The sequence below is a fragment of the Atractosteus spatula genome, chromosome 4 (genome assembly GCF_055471065.1).
Source record: "Atractosteus spatula isolate fAtrSpa1 chromosome 4, fAtrSpa1.hap1, whole genome shotgun sequence".
NCBI lineage: Eukaryota > Metazoa > Chordata > Actinopteri > Semionotiformes > Lepisosteidae > Atractosteus > Atractosteus spatula.
Window position 1 is genome coordinate 6670126 of NC_142709.1, and position 19125 is coordinate 6689250.

The 19125-nt window shown below is 38.5% G+C and overlaps 1 protein-coding gene across 5 annotated transcripts in view; it reads right to left on the minus strand.

Annotated features, from left to right (window-relative positions):
• Positions 1-19125, minus strand: part of tfg (trafficking from ER to golgi regulator) — a 62272-nt gene that overhangs the window by 8306 nt on the left and 34841 nt on the right. For all 5 annotated transcript variants that reach the window (XM_088915014.1, XM_088915013.1, XM_088915012.1 and 2 more), the window contains exons 5-6: positions 17548-17715; positions 15675-15818 (exon numbers count right to left, since the gene is read on the minus strand). In XM_088915014.1, the coding sequence (XP_088771140.1) occupies positions 15675-15818; positions 17548-17715 (312 nt within the window). The remainder of the gene's footprint in view (positions 1-15674; positions 15819-17547; positions 17716-19125) is intronic.

Below are 19125 nucleotides of genomic sequence, written 5' to 3' on the forward strand. Positions count from 1 at the left end.
TTGTTCAGTGCCCAGGTTTGAGGCACTATGAATATATAACTCCTCAACTATAACTATAACATCCACTAACATGTCCTCTAAACTATAATATTTTATTAGCACATCTGGACACGTTTGAAAATTATAATGATTAATCTATATTTGATGAAGTTGAAATCTGTGTGTTTTCAAAATGATGTTTACGATTTCACTTGCCGAGAGAACCCTCACATACAGACTTCTGCAAATATGATAAGCTGCAATTTGATTTAGCATTTTTCTTATTTTTAATCATACTTGCACAGATACCTAAGACTATGACAAATAATATCAAAACTGCATTGACTGACCTAGAAACTGTGCAAAACAGCTACTTTCAGGGTGTTTTCCTTGGAAATTGACACGAAGAAATACTGCTGAATTTCCAAATGACACCACTTAATCAGCACTGGACAAAGATCATTCACAAGATACTTTTTTGTATTGTTCCAACTATCTGACATTTTCAGGGCTTTATTGTTGAGATAGACAGAAAGACATCTACTAATATTCGATATCTGATTAATTCCACAGCAAACGTGTAATTCTACAGCAAAAATGGTAACTAAAGTTTTGCTGTCAACTTCTGTTTCATAGCTGGGGAATACAATCCCAGTTGTACAACAGATGTCTAAAGGTCTGGCAGCAACAGTGGATTTATGTTTTAAATCAGAGAGAAACATATATTTTCATTCCATATTGCAGAATTTCACAATTGCTCAGCTCAGCTCCTATAGCAGGGCTGGCCAGCTTTGCCATTCCAATAAAATAATTACTGAAACGATCTGTGATTGCTTAATTAAACCAGGTGCTCTAAATCACTCTGATATAACTGGCATGGACTTTCAATACAATGAAATGAAGTGCCCAAGATAATCACCCCTGTCCTTTAGTGTTTGTTTGGACTGTCTGGTGGACAGACCTTATTTTGGATAATTCATTCCTTGACAGTCTTCTCCAAATTAAAAAAAAGTAAAATTTATAAAACTAAAAGGATCTTTTTACACTTAATAAGCGTCGTGCTTAAATGCATGATTTCTGAGGAACTTACCATGTCGGACTATAATCTTTTAAAACGGCACCAGACACATACAATATTTAAAATCAACACAATCTGTAATGACAGTAATTACTAATTATCTTAGCTATGACACTGCAGAAAAAGGAAGAACTGATTATGAAAAACAAGAAAACCCCAGAGGAAGGACTAATTCGCATTCTTAGAATCGGAGTTCCAAGGATATTGGCTGATTCATTCCGTGGATATGGAATGAATTAGGGAATTCCGTGGAACCCATCTTTTTAGGCAAAGATCCTGGATAGTGTACGTTTTAAATCTATTGATACCGAATGGCAAGTCAAAAGCATAGGGAACACAGGTTGCAGCCAAGGTATCACTGAGTGAGTGTTTCTAATTTTACAAAAAAAAAAGAACAAGGGAACATTATAGAAGTTACATCATAATGGTATTTAAACCCCTGCTAGCAACTTGCTGAAGGTCTGCCTGGCTGAAAGAAATAACCACTGTAAAGCCAAAAGAAAATAATTAAAAAAATAACTCAGAATCTGCAGTTCCCAATTTGTTAGCAGCAAAGCAATTTTCAAGCTTACCTCTGCTAATTATCAGTGCTAGGGTTAGGGTTAAATGTAAGATGCAGTTAAAACTGGAATCCACAGCATACATAAAAAAAACCTTCACATTTTGCAATCGAGACAGGTACCCCTCTAACTGTAGAACAAACAACTAAATAATGTTAAAATTAGTAATTTAATAGTAACCAGAAAAACCTCGCGCAAAGGAAATAAGGACAGAGAAGATACTGATCTTTTGGCACTTGCATGAAAAGGGTACCCCACAAAGTCTTAATGAGCATATTCCTTTAATAATCTGTGAGAAGAGTCACACAAAAATATCAGAGGAAGCAACGATAATTTGATCTACACATAAGTAAAAACACCATAAAATACAATCTACATCTAAAGTACAAACTTTTCAGAGCACAAAATGTTGAACCTATACATCAGAGCACAGTGTACCTATTGGTTTGCAAATTAATTACTTTTGCATTACTTTGTATTTATCTGTATTGGATTTCTTCAAGTCAAGTAAATGGTAGTTGAACTGTCTGCTCTTTGCTTGTTTTGCTTATTTCACTCTGAGAACTGGCAAATATACAAATAATACACATCTGGTTTGCAATTCTATAATCAGCTTTTCCATATCTCGTCTTGTGCCTTTCCATAAACAGTAATTCACTCCAAAGCATGTACTGTTGCTCTCATATTTTCAAAACATGCGGTCGTGTTGCAGATAATTAGGGCTCAAAAACATTTTATCCAAGCAGCACACACATGTCCAGGTGCATGTGTACTTAGGCAACTCTCGGATTCTCTACAATTTGTAAATCTTGTTCCATTTTGCACAAACACATGGTCAAATAGTTAAATTTACTGCTCCACATAGTGTTTGGATCATATCAGTAACATGGTTCAAAAGCTAAGACCTATTCCTGCGATTATCTATGTTAACATGCCTTTCACACATCCCCGAAGAAGACGCGTGAACATGCACAAGTACTAATACCTTCCCAAATACAACATTTCATTTAATTTCTATTGTCCCTTTGCTGTTATAATCAATGTATACCTTTTTCGTAGCAAAGTTTGTTTCTGCTTTGTGGTTATTTCGGCTTGTGGTGTATGTTGAGAATGAATAAAGTATTTTGACTCGACTCGAATCAAATCGAAGTGTCCTGTAGGAGGGTACCTGCTTGTCAGCAGGCGCGGACATTTCACTCTCCACCTTTAGCTTAACGCCCATCCCCCATAATGGCTCCCGAACTACCTGAATTTTAAATCATTTTTAATGACCTGTGTGTGGATATTTTTCTCACTCACAATCCTGAGGCATCGTGACTCTGGAAGACTGTTCTTCCAGTCCTGCCATAGGCATGGAGCTACTCTGCCTTCAGAGCCAGAAATCCAGCCTTTTATGACACTTCTCAGTTCTTGTGAGGAATCTTTGTCTTTCTCCTTCTTGTTCCCTTGGGGATTACTTCCGGGGAAATTTCTCAGTTTGGTGCTGAGACATGACTTCCTTCTCCAGGCTGCCTTACAGGATCCATCCTTATGTTCCAGCTCCTGGGAACACAAATCTGTTCTCAGTCTTGAGCCCTAGCCATCACCTTTTGTTTCGCTCCGTGGATCTGCTCTTCAAGGGGGCATCTCCCTGTGTCTCCGCCCTAAGAGCGCGAAACCCCTCTGGATGAGAGAATACCACATCATTCCATTCAAGGGGAGAGACTGCCTCCTCTTCTCCGCCCATCCGGAGTCAGGGGGAAGTAAGGCTAGCCAGGACTCCGGGATTGACCTCGCTCTCCCCATCTGATCCTCGGGCTCCTTTCCTCACACGCCCAGTACCTCCTTTGAAGTTGCTGGCGCGGGAATCTCTCATTCCTTCCTCTGTCGGTTCCAGATCATTCCTGTCCCCTCAGGTCACATGACGTCCATTCCTACCCAGGAAGCACCTCCCGCCTTGAGTCGGTCCAGGGCACAGCCGCTCCCTCTCCTGCAGCAGTGCCACCCTCTGTCAGAGTGTTGTCTTGTCTTGTCTTCTCCGATGGCACCTCTGATCCCCTCCCACGCCAAGGCTTTTCTCTCTCCGAGGACTTCCTGGAACACCTGCCAGTGGTTACCTGCCTGGAGTTAGTTCCAGGGGAGTATTTTCCAGTTCGTGACAACCTCACAAGAAAGCGCTGTCCGAGCATCCTGCTTCTCTGGGAGTTGTTGTCCCCCCACATTCTTTCCCAGAACTCCCAAGGGCCAGTCAGCCACAAAACAGAATTCCTGGACTATTAAATGGAGACTTAGCTTGTGTGTACAGTGAGGATAAACTTGCTTTTTAAAGGGTTGCATGAAAACGGAAATTTTGCCGTGAAAGACTGTAGAAGGGTTAGGTTAGGGTTAGGTTAGGTTAGAAGGCAAACCTAGGCAGACGCCAGCGCAACACACAAACGCTACTGAAATATACAAAACTGAAGCCAAGATTACATGTTACAGTTCCTACAAGACACCATAATGCAACAATGGGCAAAATTCAATGACAATGTTGTGCAGGAAAACAAAAAAACGTCAGATATGGAGTTGTTCTCCTTGCTGACAACTAGCAGTAGCACGAACAGCTGTATTTCTATAACAAATAGCCACAATAAATCATATTTTACAAAGGAAGGCACTCTTGTGGCAAGGCTAGGTCACAGGTACTTCAGTATATAAATTAAACACACACACACCTGCTTAATGAACAGCTATAAAAACCAAACATCCCACTTCACGTCAGATACAAAGTTTTTCAGTTCCACAAAAAATAACAGATTTCCAGCAGTCACACTGCCGAGAAACGTATTCTACAGTTTGTGGGTGGCAAACCCCTAGAAGCAAGGGACTGCACAGGACGTCATGTGACTCATCAGCTTTTAAAGTTAAGACTGTAGAGGAATGTCTTGCGGCTTCTCTGGGCCGGCATGGTATGCCTGGCATGGAGGAATCGCATTACATCACTGTCATTTCGATTATGGTCTGGGAGAAAAGGATTAACATTAATTTTAATGAAAACATGTTTCCCCACCAACACGCAAGCTGATAAAAATCCTGCACCACAACAACTAATGGGAATTGCAGAAGGCGTCTGCACAATTTTTCTGTGTTTTACGTGGCTAAGCTAAACAGTCTAGAGATGGATACCCAGTGAGGCAGATTCAAAGAATTTTACATGTTATCTAGGAGCTCAGAAATGCCTGTATGATTCTCAAATTCAAAGTTTTTGGAAAAACAAGTGGCTGCTTGGTTACAATGAAAAAATCAAGTTGACCAAATTACTACGGACTTATTCACTGTTCACCACAAGAAAATGCTCTGCACTTCAATAGCAAAACATCCACATTAAGTAATGCTTCACTACTACATTTTAAAAGCGTTGAGAGGACCATGCTGTTATTTAACCTAACCATATCTAAAGTATTTTTATTCACTCATGATTTTAATTAGAAAAATACTACTGACTAGGAAGTAAGATGTCATAAACCACAAAATTCTTAAAAGGCACATGGCATTAAAATTGCTGTTGGTAATTGGCACAGAAGTTACAATATCTGATTATTTTGCCTATTCTCCCTGGTAGATTTGCCCACATTCTCTCGAGCTCGGTTTGTTAAGACTGTTTATGGACAGCAGTCCTCAAGTATTTCCACAGATTCTTAATAATATTCAAGGCAGGACTGCGACTGGGCCACTCAAAGACATTAACTTTCTTATTATTAAGCTTTAGCCTTGTGCTTTGAATCACTGCCCTGGTGAAAGCTACATTTTAGTTCCAAATTCAACCTTCAGCAGACAAACAGGTTTTCCCCTAGTAATTGCCTGTACCTTGCTCTGTTCATTTTTTCTTTAAGCCTAACAAGCTTACTCTATTAGTCTCTGCTGAGGAGAAGCATCTCCAAAGCATAACGTTGCCACATCCAGGCATGACTGTAAGGATAGCGTTGAAAGGGAGACGTGCTGTGTTAGCTAACATTTGACAAAACGTTCCAATCTGGTCTCTTGTGACACCAATTGCAACATTTTTCCAGGTGCCTACAGGTCACTTGGAATCTGCAATCCCTATGTGGGCTTTGAGATTTGAGGTTAAGACACTTTGAAATGGCCGTTAACATGTTATATACACAACCTACTCCACACATTCAAAGCTCAAAAGAATGAAGAAAGTGTCTTACCCACCCTGCCATACAGGGCAGTTTTGTGAAATGTTCTGGATATTGCTCATAGATGCCCATTTCCTCCCATTTTAGTAACTGAACTCTGTAGCTTGTCCAGACTTGTCGTTGGGCTCCCAGTGGCCTCCCTCACCAGCCTCCTCCGTTTGGTGGGGGGGGGCAGTGTGATCTGGGCAGCATCTGTGCGGTACATTGCAACTTCCATTGCTTGACTGTGCTCACAGGGGTATTCAGAGACTTTGATATTTTTTGTACCCTTCTCCTGTGCTGCTCTTTTCAATGACTTTACCCTTGACTTGAACCTTTTTCACTACTTGATCGCGGAACTTCGCAGCAACAGCTGTTTTGTGTTCTGAAGTCATATAAACCATTACTGTTGCACACAGATGACAGAAGCCACTCAACTACTTGTGTGGATTGCTAAGGAAATGCTACAGGCAAAGGGTTGCAGTGCTTCTGCAATCACGACTTTTCCATTTCTCTTTCACATAAATTTCCTGTTTTCTTCATTCTTTGGAGCTTTGAATGTGTGGAGTAGGTTGTTTATATACCATGTTAACGACCATTTCAAACTGTCTTAACCGCAAGCTTTAAAATGACAAGATATGAGAACTGCTATGGAGTCTGGATACTTCTGAAGGACTCCTGTTGTTCAAACTATACCTTGGTTCAAAAAACTGAAAACAATTTCAAACTAACCCTTTCAAAATTAAAAAAAGCCTTTAGTGAATATTATTAAGCCAAGTAAACTTGCAGGCCTAAATTTTCCTCTCTCTTGTCCCAACTTTTTTGACTTGCCAAATTGTTTTTACAGCTCAGTCCAAGAGAAGGCAAACTAAAGAGGAGATGACAGTACTCCCTTACTCTGTATATTTAGGTCTCCAAATCATTTTGCCTGGACAAAGTATTTAAAAAACTTCATATACATTTAAAAAAAGAACAGTTAAGAAAATAAAAGACTGGTAAACACCAGCCGGTTTGTTTAAACAGGACTGCAAGATTGTGTGTTTTGACTAGCAGCTCGGTGATGAAATGTCTCATTTTATTCCCAAGCTCTACCTGGGAAATTTATCCATCTTGTATAACAATTTAAAAAAGACAGCTTCCACTTCTTCACAGCTAATATGGAGCCCATTTTAATACTTAATCATAATTACCAGATGTCTAGATACCTGTGTCAACACACCACCGCAAGTGGAAGCCATTGAATGTGTGACCTAACTAAAGTTTCTGAATAAGACTTCTACTATTCAGGTGCATTAAGAGATCCAAAATCAGAATAACTTTCTCAAAGTTTTCTTTTCCTTTAACATCCCTTCTATACACGCTAAAATGAACCTCTGCTGGGAATTTGGACAGTTTCTTTATGAATAAGGGAATTTTCAGAATTACACAACCAAGAATCCACTGCGCTTATGCTGGATGCTATTATTTCCCGTTATTAATTCCTGTGTTTACTTGTGTGGCTAAAGCTAATTGGACTTTTGAAGGTGGAATGCATGCTGGACTGCGACAACCATATTCTTGTCAAGGGTTCTGGTTTAGGCTTCTTAGTTTTTTAAATGTCTTGGGCTTAAAACCAATAAACTCACAAACTCAATAATATTTGTCACATAAAACATGAATGAGATTTAAAAAAAATATTTTTGAATGCGTAACAAGAGCTGAATACAGTGCATATGATTATAAGGAATACAGGGAAGAACGTCAGTCTTAACTGGCAAAAGCAGCAGCTGAGTTACAGTTATAGTTTGTCCATCCAACTTCAACCTAACCGAAAACTGACCTTGAATTTCTGTCTTCTTCTAACATGCCGTGTATGACGTGTGAGCAGATTTCCTTTAGTTTCTGATAAATGCAGCACCCGAAATACCCGTCCCATATTCTCCCCAAGAAGCCCATCATAAGTTAGGTCAGAAGTCTCTCTCGTCTGTTACTGCATTTTCTCAGTGTAAAAGTGTATGGTTGTCAGACCTGATTTATGTGTTTTTAACTACACATTTCTATACGGTGGTAAAACTCACCAACCATCATTATTTTCTGTATTGAAGCAATTTCCATGTAGCAGATTTATGGCATCATCTTTCATGTGGTCGGAATTTTGCACGTCAGTCTGAATCTCCATAGTAAAGGGAAAGAAAATTATTTTTGAGAGTTTCAGCAAGACATTGGAACTCCCAAAAATAAAAGTTTGCTTGGACGGTCTGCCATGATGCTGTACAACATGCAAAACAGCCAACACTTCATGGACACTTCAGGAAATTACGGATGTAATATTTTCCATGGCACTTCTACCCTTCAGCCTGAACAAGAAGGAAAAGACTGATAAGTTGTGCAGCTCCAACAAACTTCCTCTTATGGAACATCTTTGCAGTTAAGTGCTCATTGCTTTACAATGTTCCAACAGTGCCAGGTTTAAATACCATGACAGCAAAAAGAGGTTCAAAATGTATTCGACAAGCAATTAGTTCCTACTGGATGGAGCCACTCAGTCCCACAATCTGTGTGTATATTTGTGACTGACTAGGACCCAGAAAAAATGACCTAAAACTATCTCCCATGTTATCAAAGACAAATGTAGAGGTTCGGTCTTCACGTGAAAACATTTTTCAAGTTACACCAGAAATACATCAAGTGGGGATGAACTCGGGGGAAAGACCATCACAACCTGCTATACTGATTAAGAAAGTGGATCTATTTTAGGAAAAAGGCACTATTTTGTAAATGTTAGGTTACTTAAATGAGGGAACTTCAATTTCTTAATGGTTATACAAGTTGAATTAAGCCTTGGCATAAAAATAATTAAGCTTCTTAAATAATGAAACCAGCTAAATGCTGGGTCTATCTTAATCATCTGAATCATCACTACAAACACTGAAACACTGAAAAGATCATCAAGAATGAGAGAAACCATGAGACACGTGAAGGTGTTATAAGACTGTTACTCCTAAAAGCAAACATCTGGCAAGGAGACAAAGCTTGCTGAATGAAAACTAAGTCCAGACTGTCTTCACTGAGACCCATGGTAATTGAAAATGAGTGCTAAGCCTCAGCTTTGTTGCATAGAGCAGGGGACGGCATCCTACAGCACATGGTCCATTATCCGCACGCAAAGGGATTTTTAATGGCACGTTCAATGAAAGTCTAGGGAGCCACAAAGAAAGTAAGTTAAAAAATGTTAATAATTATGCTTGGATGTTCTGTCATTCTCTACAACATGCTACCCAATTAAAGCTCTTTGAAAAAGAAAAAACAATTCACTTGGTTTATTTACTGCATTATTTTTAGCAGTGCTAAACTCTTCTTGTCACAGGAAAGCTCGCAATCAGTAACGCCGGTAACATGTTTCACACTGAGGTGTAAAGTTAAGCATGGTAAAGCTGTGGAAGGGACCGATTTTCATTGTGGACTGTCTTGATGCATGGACATCGTCTAGAAAAAAAAAGGTCAAAACTACCCCAAACTGCACAATGAAAAAGGGGTTACATTTTGTCAGATATCAGGATTTCTAACATTTGGGCCCAGTGTTTTTTCTGACTAAACCAGACAGCTTCGCTAACAGGGACGTGGATTTTTCAGTGTTTCAGTGGATGGGTGTTGAGGATTTTGAAATGCACCACAGTTAAGTCAGCTCGAAGTTTGATATTCGCTCAATTTTAATTTTTTGGAACTTCAAAAGAGTTTTAACAAAACCACCTGGAGATGACAAACTTTTTGCATTTTGTTGAGGGTGATTTGTGATTGTTTTCATTTAAACATCTATTTTTAAAACACAAAGTGTTTCAGTTTGCAAGGAAAATGCTAAGATATTTCAAATCACTGATGTTTAAAAGACTGCAATTTGAGAATTTTTTCAGCATTTGAATCAACGTATGGTACCTGTGTGAACTGGTGTTTTCACACATGAACTCAGTTCCTTGTCCCTCCCATAGCTGGCTAATAACTGCTCACTCAGAGGCTTGTGTGCAGCTTAAAGCATCGGGAAGGGCAAGGATCAGTGGTACAAAATGCATATTAACTATCATTTTGGATATTCATGTATTTTAATACATTTTTTCTTAATCAAAATGTAAGTAGGGCTATTAAAGACATGAAAAAATCCAAGGCAAGCAAATCCGTAAAATCGAAGCACATGCGCCAACTCTGGTCGCGCCCCTTCTGAAAGGTAGCTGACCCCTGCAAAAATCTGGCAAACCAAACACAGAAAAACAGCTAAGAGACAGCTATAACAGTGGGAAGACAGCACAAGAAATCAGAGGGAGTTCCAGCCAAATGTGGAATCTTCAGTATCTGCAAACATTGCTGCATTCTGCAAAGACCAAGTACTATTGCTTATTGCTCTTCGAAAGAAAGAAATATTACTAAACATCTATTTCCATTTGTGTTTTCATATACCATGTAATCTGAATGATGTTTCATATTTGCCGGTTGCTATTTTAAAGGGTTTATAAATACATAGATATATGAACGTAATAATCATTGTTAGCAAACTGGCACCTCTGCCTTGTTTGCAATGTGTGAATTCTTGCTGAAAGCATCATTTTCAGAATGGCTCTCACTCAAGACTTACTAACATCACTCGGCAGTGATTTTGATTACTGTATTTATCCACACATTTGTATACTTGCAAACCAGTTAAAAACATGCAACGTGCTAAGAACACTCTAAAATGCACTTGATTACAAAATATTCCTTAACACAGGTCTTTAAATCTTAATCTCAAAATCAACTGGATACTTCAGCCAGAAATAAAGCTTATGGATTCTGAAGACTAAATAACGTTCCTTGGCCTTTCCATGCTGCTTTTATATTCTAAACAGCTCTTACGTGATGTTATGCCAAACAGACAACACTGAACACTGGATGGAACTGTGGAAAGAAACAGACTTCCTGTGTACTACAAATGGCCAGAGCTGCAAGTAAAACAATCTATTGTTATTACTGACAGCTCCAAGAAACATAACCAAAACTCAGATGGTAATGATGGAATTGCCGGCAGGAATCACACTCACACCTGACGCTTAACTCAGAAACTGAAACACTAATGTTTAGTACAATCAAACCAGCAGCAAGTTACCACAAAAAAAATAAATCCAGACTTGTATATTAGCCATCAGCATCTAGTCTGAGGGAAAAAAAAACATCTTTTAAAGGTTAACCGGAATCTACCATCTAAAATACTATCATGTCACTGGCAGTTAGTAAATAAAAATAAAATTATATGAAACAGTAGCAATTACATCACCGCAACAACAACATAACAGCACACACTGAAGGAATAGGGTTTAATCATATCTGGAGAGAGGGTAACCTAACTACAGCTGTGCGGCTACAACACTTGGCAATGTTGTCTCCAAAGCACTCAAGGTCTGTTTTGCAATTAACTAGGAAAATTTTGGCTTCAGTTATCAGCAGTTACCATCCTTACTAATCTGTGTCTATACATACAGTACGTGTACATGTTTTTAATTTAGTGTTTCACATGAAGATTCACTTTTCCAACAGGTCTAATCAGCCATTGGCTCTTCCCCTTCTTCTCTGTCCATCTGCCCAAGCGTTCTCATCTGTTTAAAGGACTATAAAAGCTCACCACAAAACCCTTACCTCACCTCAGGGCTCTGTTTTTCACTTTAATCCTCTGGGGTATATTGCCAGCTTTCAGAAATTCATTTACTATAAAGGCCTGCCTTAGAACAAAATGGACTATTTTGGAAAAATGAACATATGAATCTGTAACCAACAGACCGAGCTCCAAAAACTGTGAAACTTAAGCTGCCATTTTACATTTTGGTTTAAATTTGCGGTACAGAGTGGTCTATTGACTCCAAAGAAATATGTTCGGAAAACCAGCCATCTTGCCTTACTGGTGCCTTAAGAACTAACGAATTATGTTGCCTGTTCTGGATGTAACCTCAGATGTGGTATCCCTCAAGAAGCCATTACATGCCCATCATAATCATTCCTTGCGGAATAACAGACTTTTTTTTCAAGAATTGAAAAGCATTAGATTAGAAAATGAATTACTCAGCAGGCAATTCTGAAGTCACTTTGCAGATCTTCAGATAAATGAACTGCTGTAACACAGAGCTGGAAAATAAACTGTGCTAGTTTCACCTAGGGTATTTGTAAAAACAAAGTATCCATCCAGATTCTAAGACTTTGCTCATAAAACTTTTTCGATGAGGGTTTCATGGCCACATTGGTTGCCAGGTAACAGGTGTAATGGTAACTTTAGAGCTTTAAAACCCGACAGATAATACATAGCCCTGGAAACTATGAAACTGCTGAAATCAACATTTCCTCTTACCATAAATTAGAAGGACGGGTTTCAGACCAACATGGTGAAAATCTGAAATCAAGTATATTTAATCACTGTAACATAATATTTCTTAAGAGCTCATTTTCTCCCCTAATATGGTGACTGCAAATACCTTATTCTAACTTTTTGGAAAGTCCTAAGGAAGCTCTTGTAGAAAACTGAAAATGGAAAAAGTCTATGATCTGTTTTGTCTACTGGTAAATTTCACTTAAACTACATCGTTTCACAAATGCAATCTATGTAAAGAAATTATTTTTTTTAATTCAGTCTTGGCTGTGTTTTCCCTTCAGCAGCTTCATTTGCAACATTTGCAAATATTTCTTTCCAGTTGAAGTGACTCATACCTAATAAGACCTTAAATACGGTTTACACAAACTGTTTGAACATTTTTTCCTTGGTAAGTGGACAGCAGTTTCTCTAAGAACAGGGTGTCACAAATTGTGCTGATTCCTGTAATGGTCTTTAAATAGTACTCCTTTACTCCATTGTCCAAGGTTGATAACGTGGTAGCCTTATATGATTCATCCTCATTGACATAAGACACTGTTGATTAACATTTTGTCTTACAGATGTATTTAGTCATGTATGTTACAGATTTGGACTTAACTGACTACAGTGGTGCTAGAAAGTTTGTGAACCCTTTAGAATTTTCTGAATTTTGATCAATAAATGAATGTCATTTTTGTGTGTTATTTGTTTTATTGGGGTCTCTTTATCTATTTTTATGACTTAGATGAAGATCTGATCATATTTTAGGTCACGTTTATGCAGAAATTCAGAACATTACAAAAAAACTTTCTAGCAGCACTGTACCTAGCTATTGTGTTTAACGGGCAAATGAAAACTATGAGCAGAATAGAATAGAATAAAAATTTGCAATGAGGTCCAAAAAACAAAATAGCATATAGCATTCAATAAATCCTTTCCCTGGAACACCTAATGCACGTAAATGGGCAACAGGATGTCAAACTGCTTACAGAGATCATGTTTGAACTGCACATCAAATACTTCCCTGAAGACAATATGAACAAATTATCCTGCCCTTGCTTTCAAAAACACGGGGGCTGAACAAATAAGTTATTTTTTAACACTGTCATAATGCTCTACAAAAAAACAGAACTAACAATACTTAGGTTAACTACAGAAATCGTAGAAGGCCCCACAAAATTAAAATATCATCAGTTGTCACAATATTTTATGGAAAATAACAGTTTATACTTGCTGTGTCATACTTTGTCATACAAACCTAACCTAGCAAAAGCTGAGCAATCATTGAGTGAAAAGCAAACCAAATTGTTTAGAATTAAAGGATGCATTTACTTGAATTACAGGTGTTTGGTGAATCAGCGTGATTCATTCCAGTAGGGGGGACATTATTACCTCATTAAACTGCCAGCACAAGACACGGATGTCACAAATTTCTTTTTTTTCTTCATCACTTGGAGTTCTTTTGCAATATTTCGGCTTTTTGGTGAAAGAATCCATATTTGAAGCCAAGCTTATATTTAAAAGCACTATCAAAACAGACATTTTTCTGGAATCTGTAGCACAGATGAGTCACCAAACTTCATTCTTCGGTTGTAGACAAATTACAGGTTTTCTAAACATTATTAGTCTTCAATATTATTACATAATATTGACAGAATTACTGGATCTTCAAAACCATGGTATGCTTCAAATATCAAGAATACAATTACAAGGGCAAAGGCCTCTGTTCGTAATCCTTTCCTGTGCAATATTTCAAATAATTAAGACACTATCATTCAATTAGGAGATAATTTCATACTAGAGGATTGTATGGTGTGTAAAGTCTGAATTTGACCTCAGCAGTTAAATAATCTCAATCTGTTTTGTACTGGTTTCAAAAATTACTTTTTTAAAAGAAATTTGTGTTTCATGAAACAAGCCTTCAAATTATATAACTACAAAAAAGCTAATAATAAAATAAGTTTATGAGTGTAGGTGTTAAATGTTACATTATTACTGCATTCAATTTGATTTATGTCTTTACACTGAATATACTATACAAATTATATCTGAGTACAAAAAGGGAATGTAGCTCATAATGGGTTTTGAAATGTTTCTCAATACATTTTCTTCTATGAAGCCTGAAACGGCAAAACACAAAACATTTCTCCAGTGTGCAAATCTGAGCATAAACACGACATCTACTCATTGTCAAAATACTTCACATCACTGCAAAACAAGTCATTCTTCTGGAAAATCCCACTCCACACAGATGTTCTACATTGCAGCACAAGAAATGTATGGCACTAAGGCTGTGGGACAATCTTGCAGCAACAAACAGCTTAAAGTTTGCAAAGACAAAGGTGCAAACACGGCACAGTAGTGATTACTGCTACAGTCTTAGGACAGTCTCAATTATAAAAAAACACCCTGTGCCAACTGGTATTCATCTCAAAAGGGTGAAGTCTGATCTGCCAGTTTAATAGAATATGGAGTGGTTACAAGATACGGTAGAGTGCATGAAAACCCTGCATCAACCCCCAAAGCTCAGCACTACTCCTCAACAACAGCAGCTGTACGCAATTATCTGGAAATTAAAAAAAAATTTCTAAGACAATTGCAGTGCAGGAACACTAAATTGGATCCGATACTTGTGTTCCACTAAGGTCTGCAAGCTCTGACCCATTACAGAAAAACATCATTCTTAAAAACATGTTAAAAAAGGTCCCAAAATACTGTACAGTAGAAACTAACTGTTTCATCACCTTATTCTCGTCCGAAGGAAAAGGTGATTGCCTCAGAGCAAACCATTTTCCGGTGGAAAAAACGAAGAATGAGGTAGAGACAAAATAACTCCTCACACACCATGTAGCTTAATAATGGGAAGGATAAAACACTCAGCCAAACAGACTATGAAGCATTTTTCCATTACATGACAGATGGAAGCAAAACGCGGGCTTATTTTGGTGCTGAAAACTGAATGGAAATTTAGTCAGTAATTGCATTTTAATGGAAAGAGATAGAGATCACTGAAGTAGACTACACTATGTGAACAATGCACAAGAAAGGCCTGTCTGGCCTCAACTTTGAATTACATAAAAATGGAAATTTAAGAAGAAATAAAATGTGTATTAAAGCTCTGCAGAGACTATATTTAAAATGATTTCTGAAATGATTCAATAATTTATCATTAAATAACAAATATTCACAGACATACAAAAATGCAGCACTTTCCTTAACACTTCAGAGTTACGTCTGACCTTTCTGAAATATTTCAAACTGTGGCAGCGCAGCTTTCTGCCCTGCTGTTGTGTACTCTGTCAAAATCCTGTCAAGTGGCATTGTGATTTTTAATTTAATTTAATTACATTAAAAGATGTCTGTAAATTAATAATGCAGAGCAGTGGGACTGGCACCTACTTATATAATATTAAATTCTTTTAAAATGTTGGTGAACAAAAAAACAACCCTTTTGTAAGCCTTAGTAACGAAGACTCACAATGCCTGAAGCATTACCCAGAGTCCCACTCTGTGTGGGTTTTTTGGTCAAGCTCTGAACATGAGTAATGCTGAGAACCAGTACAGACAAGGGTGCTGACCGTCCATGGTGGCGGGCGAAGGCTGTACTCCTCCATACTGGTTCTGCTGAGGAGGGGGGTGTCCAGGCTGGTGGGCAGCAGAGGAAGAGGAGGCGATGCTGTCGGGAGTCCCCGATCGCTCCTCCACTGGTGCGCTGGGGGGGCCTGGAGAATGGAGACCACAGGGGTGAGTTACACAGTCCAGACCACCGCTAGCTGCCGAGCCTTGCCAAGCCCTCGTCGGGCTTCATGATGATGATAACAGCACGCCTCTAACAGAGAGCTGGCAGAACCTTTTCGCCTCTCTTCTCAGGAAAAAGCTTCAGATCGCTTCTGCACTGAGTCTCGTCCTACAGCATTCGACATTACTAAAAATGGTACTGCTGCCTTTTTCAAATTTGTGTATACAATAACTGAACTATGCAATTTATCTATGCCTAAGTTGCAAAGGAAAAGTCTCTGTAACACTTCAGTATAGGGACTGCAAAACCATATATAAATACTTTATTGCCCATAACACATGTAGAGATCATGAAGACAGACAGAAATTAAGTGACCATTGCTAATGATTAATTGCATGGTTATTATATTATGTCAGACATTTGTCTGTTACTTTAACAACTGTTTGTAATGCACTTTTAAGGTGTGATTTGTACCAACTAATTGTCTTATAAAAATAATTTAAAACATCAACTTTTTTCTTATTTTTGTGGTACTCCATAAAAAAATAGCAGATCTTAATAGAATACAGTTTTATCAGTCAAGCAGGTTTTTAACAAGCAAACGTGTGAGTGGAACTGGCAAAATGTTTACAAATTCCGAAAGAAGAGTACTGCTGGCAAACTGCAACGTTGTCAAGTGTATGCTTTCTTTCTATAAAAAAAGATGTCATGACAATTTCCAACTGGAGAAACAAGAGAGAGAAGAAAAGTGAATCCATGTGGGTAAGGAAAGGAAAATAGCATGCAGGAGCTCAGTACCAAAGGTTTATAAATATACTTGAAATGTAACATCCCCAGATACTGGGTTATTTCAAGGCAAACGTCTAACTTGAACCAGTTTCCCAATTTGCAGAAGACGTCATGTGAAGTCCTTTACAGTTTCAAATAGATAAAAACCCATACCTGTAAGTTTCTTTGCCCAAAATCGCTTTTCTGGTAACATGCTCCAAGAGTCTTTTCAGACATTTATAGAACCTTTTCATGATACCCAGCCATGTTTCTTGAATCTGATACCCTGGCTCCTTTCAAGAATTGGCTGGAGGGGATCCACAGAGCCCCGAACTACCAGCAAGCTAGACGGTCCCAATAGCCTCATTTTGTTTGCAGCTCCGTTGTGTCATTTTGAAATCCAGAATAAAAATATATTTTTAGTGTTAAAACAAGAACTCTCCCGTCCCTCTCTACTTGTTACCAGCTTTTTTCCTCTTCACTGAGCTGTGAAAATCAAATCCAACAAAATGGGGGAAACAACTCTCAACAACGCACACAAACAATCCTTGTGAAATGGGTCCATTTTATTACACAATTGTTTTGGATCTTTTGTTTAATGTCAAGATTGGACTGTATTCGAACATCCTTATGCTAATAACGAATCACCATTCCACCAAATTATGGGAGGGTTTTAGGCTACTCTCATCAAATTAAAAATACACATTAAATAGTTGTTATAAATATACGAATTAGGTTGCGTTGTGGATGTTAGTTGGTAAAGCTCTTTCAAAAAGAGACCATTTGAAAAAACAAAATGGGTGAATACGAAGTCACAGCTCCAAGCTTGTAAGTTCTTTTCTGAACCCGTTTTCAACAGGTTTTGACTCAATTAACTTTGCATAAAATAAAGTTTGCATGACTCGTCTGAAGACGCGTAAAAAAGGTCAAGCAGCGGCTTCTACCTGAGGCCTGGTCCTCCGACAGTCCGAAGGAGGACATGACATTCTTGCTCATTTCATCCTGGTTCTTCAGGGGGTCAAAGGCCGACATGCTGGCAGCACTGACGGGGATGGGCTGCTTGCCTGTGGAGTCAGGAGCCACCTGCTTCCCCTCTCTGCCATCTACCGCCTCTGAAATGAGCATGAAGGACACGGGGACATCAAGATCGGTCAACTGCAAAAACGGGGTCCGTGAAGGAGGTTGTGGGCTAACTCACCTCATGATAAGAGGCCGATCCCCACTTTCCACGGTACTGTCTACTCGAACAGTTAACAAGAGTCTGACAGATCTGGTAACGTCTCCCTAAGTGCAAGTCACTTCAAACGCAGCATCTCGCAAAACAACTTCTTTTTCAGAGTGGAAGACTACTGAAAGTGTATTTAACAGATGCACAAGCATATCCAGGTAAATACTGCAGACCTCTTTAAAAAATATACAAGAATATGTATGACCCTTCTTGGATATTTCTTCATTTACGTTGCATCAACATTAGGGAATTGATTACAAAATACTCTGCAGTACACCTGTTTATTTCACTTATTCCAAACAGATTGCCACATGTGAATAATGTTTAGTGGCAACAGCCTAGAGCAATGCGGCTGGTAAGAACTGTATCCATGTTTGGGACAACAGACGCACAACAAGGTACTAAAAGGTAAAACAGTTGAGACAGGCATTTAAATTCATTTCCTGATATAACAATGCGATTGGTAAAACAAGAAATACCAGACTTACTGAAATGAAGTTATGCCATCTGCACAGCTCATTTACAGCTTACACTGACTGACTGCTGTGCATTATTTCTAAATGATTGAAATAATGCAGTGGAATAGCCTTACAAAGGAATTTTGCCTATGCAACGTAGCAAGTTAAAACTAATTTCCACTTAAAATGTTTTATAAAATAAGCAAAAGGAGCTAAAACTTGACATATCATTATGTGAGGTTTTACTGTAGCCAGGCATTTTAAACATGTTTTTTTTTTCTTGCAGAGGACTTTTATTGGTTTGAAACCTGTTTCTCATTATTCTCAGAGCTGCTCTGGGTAAAGCCTTTTACAAAGGCAGGACTCAGTAGGGTAATACTGGGGTACTGGGCATAATAACGGGTCCATGTGAAGCAGCCTCCAGGCGGATGCTTGAGCAACAGCTGGTGGAAAGGAAACAAAGACCAAGTAAGAAAACAACCTACAAATTAGGGGAGACCACTGGGTCAGTCTCTAATTTGTTTTTTAGAAGCTAAATGATCTGGGAATCTCATCCAGTTATTTCTCGATAGAAATGATGGTATCCACTTCAACAGTATCGCTGGGCAGCTTGTCCCAGATTCCCAAACACCTTCATGTAAAGCAGAGCCTCCTGTTCTCCATTTGAAATACACTTCCCTTAGTTTCTATACGTGCCATCTGATTCATGTTCACGTTACTGTTCACTGTGAAGACGTTCATAAGGTTGACATTATTAGTATCTGAATCAGGTACCCTAGTAGTCTTGCAGTATCTAGTATCTAAGATTTATTTCCTGTCTGTCAATGGAGTATATT